A 3,133-nucleotide genomic window follows, 5' to 3' on the forward strand; every position below is an offset into this window, starting at 1 on the left:
TCATGCTCCCAACAGTCACTCTCCCATTCTGGGTGTAGGCAGTTTCCTAAAGCTGGTACTAAAGAAAGTTCACTGGGGCCTTGGAGTAAGTAAAAAGGACCCAGGCTGTGGGACTTGGGGGTAGCCCTTTGCCCTCTCTGAGCACTGAACTGGGAGGGAAGGCCAGGAAAATGTTATCCCTGCAGAAAAGCAATAGGCCCTGTAACCTCAGATTACCAGCATCTGAATCTGTGACACGGAGACAATGTCACTCCACAGGGCCGCTGGGTTGGTTATACGAGGTAATGCCTGGCTGCATCCTAGCCCTGGAGTTACTTACTGTTCCTCACTACTCCACCTCTCAGAGTTCGGGTGAAGTGGGCCGAGGACCCAGCCCCGGTGTTAGAAGCGGTGGCAGTCCCAGCAGGTGGCGGTCCCAGCAGGCGCCGGCAGACTTACTCGGTGGCCTGGGCAGACTTACTTGGTGGCCTGGGCCTGGCTCGCCCTGTACCTCCCCAGGTCAAGTGGAGAACCTGGGGCTGGGGGGCAGGGCTGGAACGGCATGGGTGTGCTTGTGGAGGGGGGGAGGGCAGTGGGCTAAGCACAGTCCTTGAGGGTGACAGGCAGCTGGGAAGGGCCTGCACCCTCACAATGGGAGGAAGGAGGTCAGGAAGTGCTTCCGGCCACTCAGACATCTTGGAGCCTCGTCCCAGGCGGGCCCCAGGCTGTAGCACCCAGGGTTGGGCATGCTGCGAGCTGGCTTCTGGGGTGGCCACCAAGTCAGGAGGCCATGGTGCCACACACAGCCAGAGCTGTTGTTCCGGGAGAGCCCAGGGTAAGTGTCCTCAACGTCTGAGGGGGGGACAGTGGATGTGAGCAGGCAGCGTGGAGGGCCGGGGGCGGTGGGGGCGGGGCAGGCCAGCATCCCAGGGAACACTGCGGCACAAAGGGACTCGGATGTCCTGGCCTTATCGAAACACCACTCTCCCCACCCCAGGCAGAAAAGGAGGCCAGATGAGACAGGCCCTCCCCCACAGCCCCTGCGGAAGGCCCCTAGGGCCCCCTGGCCTTACCCAGGGCTGGCACCGTCGGTCTCCCTTCCCACCTGTCCCTGCCCCCAGCACAGAGCCAGGGTCTCAGGAGGCAGCAGAGAGGCTGATTCAGGGACTGGCCCAAGGTCTTCCAGGGGAGGAGTCCAAGGTCATCCTAGATCCGCAGGAGGGCGCATGTTTTGTCTTTTGTCCGAGTGTACAAGCTCTCCTGAAATGTAGGCGTCACCCGCGGGCCGGGTTGGCAAGGCTCCCTGTGAGCGAAGTCTTCTGCCCCCTCCTTCCAGCTCCTCCGAGTTCAGGGAGTCTTGCACGCACATCTTTCAGGACGGCGCTTCTCCCACAGGCTGCCAGTGGAAGTGACCACAGCTCCTGGAAGTCTGGCCAGACTTAGGAAACCGTGACAGAGGTCGGAGTAGTGCCATGTGGGGCAACTAACAGTCTTGAGGGGGCACGGCCCAGAACCCCAAATCAGTATCTTAGAAGACAGCAGGGAGAGTGGCCGGAGGAGCCGAGTACTGTCACCACCCAGAGCCCCGTTTCGGATGGGGAGCTGAGACTCCGAGAAGCACCCCAGGTTGCTCAGCGCATCAGCTGCCACTCGGGGCCATGGAAACAGCAGTGATTGGTATGGTGGCGGTGCTGTTTGTGGTCACTGTGGCCATCACCTGCGTCCTCTGCTGCTTCAGCTGTGACTCGAGGGCCCAGGATCCTCAGGGGGGCCCTGGCCACAGCTTCACAGTGGCCACGTTTCACCAGGAGGCTTCTCTCTTCACGGGGCCGGGTCGCCACGCTCAGCCAGTGTCAGGGGCCCGGGACTTCTGGACCTTCATGTGAGGCCTAACAGCCCCCAGGGTTTGCTCTGCTGGTGGGTCAGACTCACCCGGCCCCCAGCGAGCCTGCCCCGATGTCCTCCTCTTCCAAGTCTGGCATTGCTGCTCTTCCTTGCCTGTATCCAGCCAACTCCCTGTTGCATTCCGTCCTGGGGTGCTGTGCCTTCCCACCTGGGAGATCCACAGTGGTGGGACCAGGTGGGAGTCAGCCCTGGTCCCTGAGAGCTCAGCTGGATCCGCCCACGGGATGGGGCTTGGGAAAGGTCTGAAGAGTGAGTGACTGCACAGTGTTGGACTGCACAGTGGGCGAGCTCTTCTGATCTACAGGGGAAGTGGGACTTACTGTAAACAGGGTTTGGTTAACTCGGGTGAACCCCAGGATGCCCACGGAGCTGGCTCTATGGCTACCAGAGGAAGTAGCTCTCTCAAGTGGACACTTTCACAAACCACCTCTCATCTGCCCCCCGACTGAGCCTTTTCGCTCTTTGAATGTGCATGTGCCACAGAGCCCAACCGTGAGGCCTGCCCCTGCCCCGAAACTCCGAAACTAAAGGGCCGCTTCCTGGGAACAAACGGTTTATTTTATAATTGAAAATGTATATCCTTTTATGGCTCTCCCAAGAGGCAGGGTTGGAAAACCACCAAAGGACACAGAAGAGAAAATCAGAGTCGCAGAAAGTAGGGGATATTTTGTTAACAGAAAAGCCAGCAAGAAGACTGTGAAACATGCTTTGAAGGAGACTTTATCACTCCGTTCTTATTGGTCACTTTCATCCTCAGAGGATGTGAGCGACTTGAGTCACTTGGGATTGACAGGAAACCAGGCGCTCAAAGACAAGTCCAAGTGCGTTCAAACGTCACGTCGCAGTGAGAGCGTGCCACGGCGCTCTCGTTTCCGTCACAGATAAAGAAAGGCTCAGATTTTTTCATGGAAGATCTGTTTTCTCTGTACCCACGAAATAAATGTTGTGCCATATTTAAGAGTATAGTTTGAAGGGTACAACATTTTGAGTCTCCTGGCTAGTATGTCTGTTCAGCCCTGAACAAATGGTTCTCCCCGGACCCGCCTGTTGAGGAGGGCAGGACTGACCCTGAGGAGGGCTCTGGCCCCTGAGTGTGCCCAGGCAAGCCACCTTGGCCATGTGGTAAGGGGCCAGAAACAGTCAGGTTGATGGAGAGGAACAGAGTGGGTGAGCATGGGGAGGGGAGAGGCACAGCCCGGGCTCCTGGGGACCACGCCTTGATCACGTGGGACCCATGCACGTGGAAGGG

The 3,133-nt window shown here is 58.5% G+C and overlaps 1 protein-coding gene across 2 annotated transcripts; it reads left to right on the forward strand.

Moving 5' to 3' along the window:
• Positions 1 to 577: 577 nt before the first annotated feature.
• On the forward strand, positions 578 to 2,866 carry SPAAR (small regulatory polypeptide of amino acid response). Of its 2 annotated transcripts, none has more exons than XR_004902249.1 (2): positions 578 to 814; positions 1,316 to 1,642. XR_004902249.1 is itself a non-coding variant. In XM_036021916.1 (2 exons), the coding sequence occupies exon 2, from the start codon at positions 1,638 to 1,640 to the stop codon at positions 1,863 to 1,865; it is 228 nt and encodes a 75-aa protein (XP_035877809.1). In that variant the 5' UTR covers positions 578 to 814; positions 1,375 to 1,637; the 3' UTR covers positions 1,866 to 2,866. The 2 variants fall into 2 exon arrangements, 1 of the variants encoding a protein (XP_035877809.1); XM_036021916.1 differs by having other exon boundaries at positions 1,375 to 2,866.
• The last annotated feature ends 267 nt before the right edge of the window (positions 2,867 to 3,133 follow it).

Source organism: Phyllostomus discolor, chromosome 3, assembly GCF_004126475.2.
Source record: "Phyllostomus discolor isolate MPI-MPIP mPhyDis1 chromosome 3, mPhyDis1.pri.v3, whole genome shotgun sequence".
NCBI lineage: Eukaryota > Metazoa > Chordata > Mammalia > Chiroptera > Phyllostomidae > Phyllostomus > Phyllostomus discolor.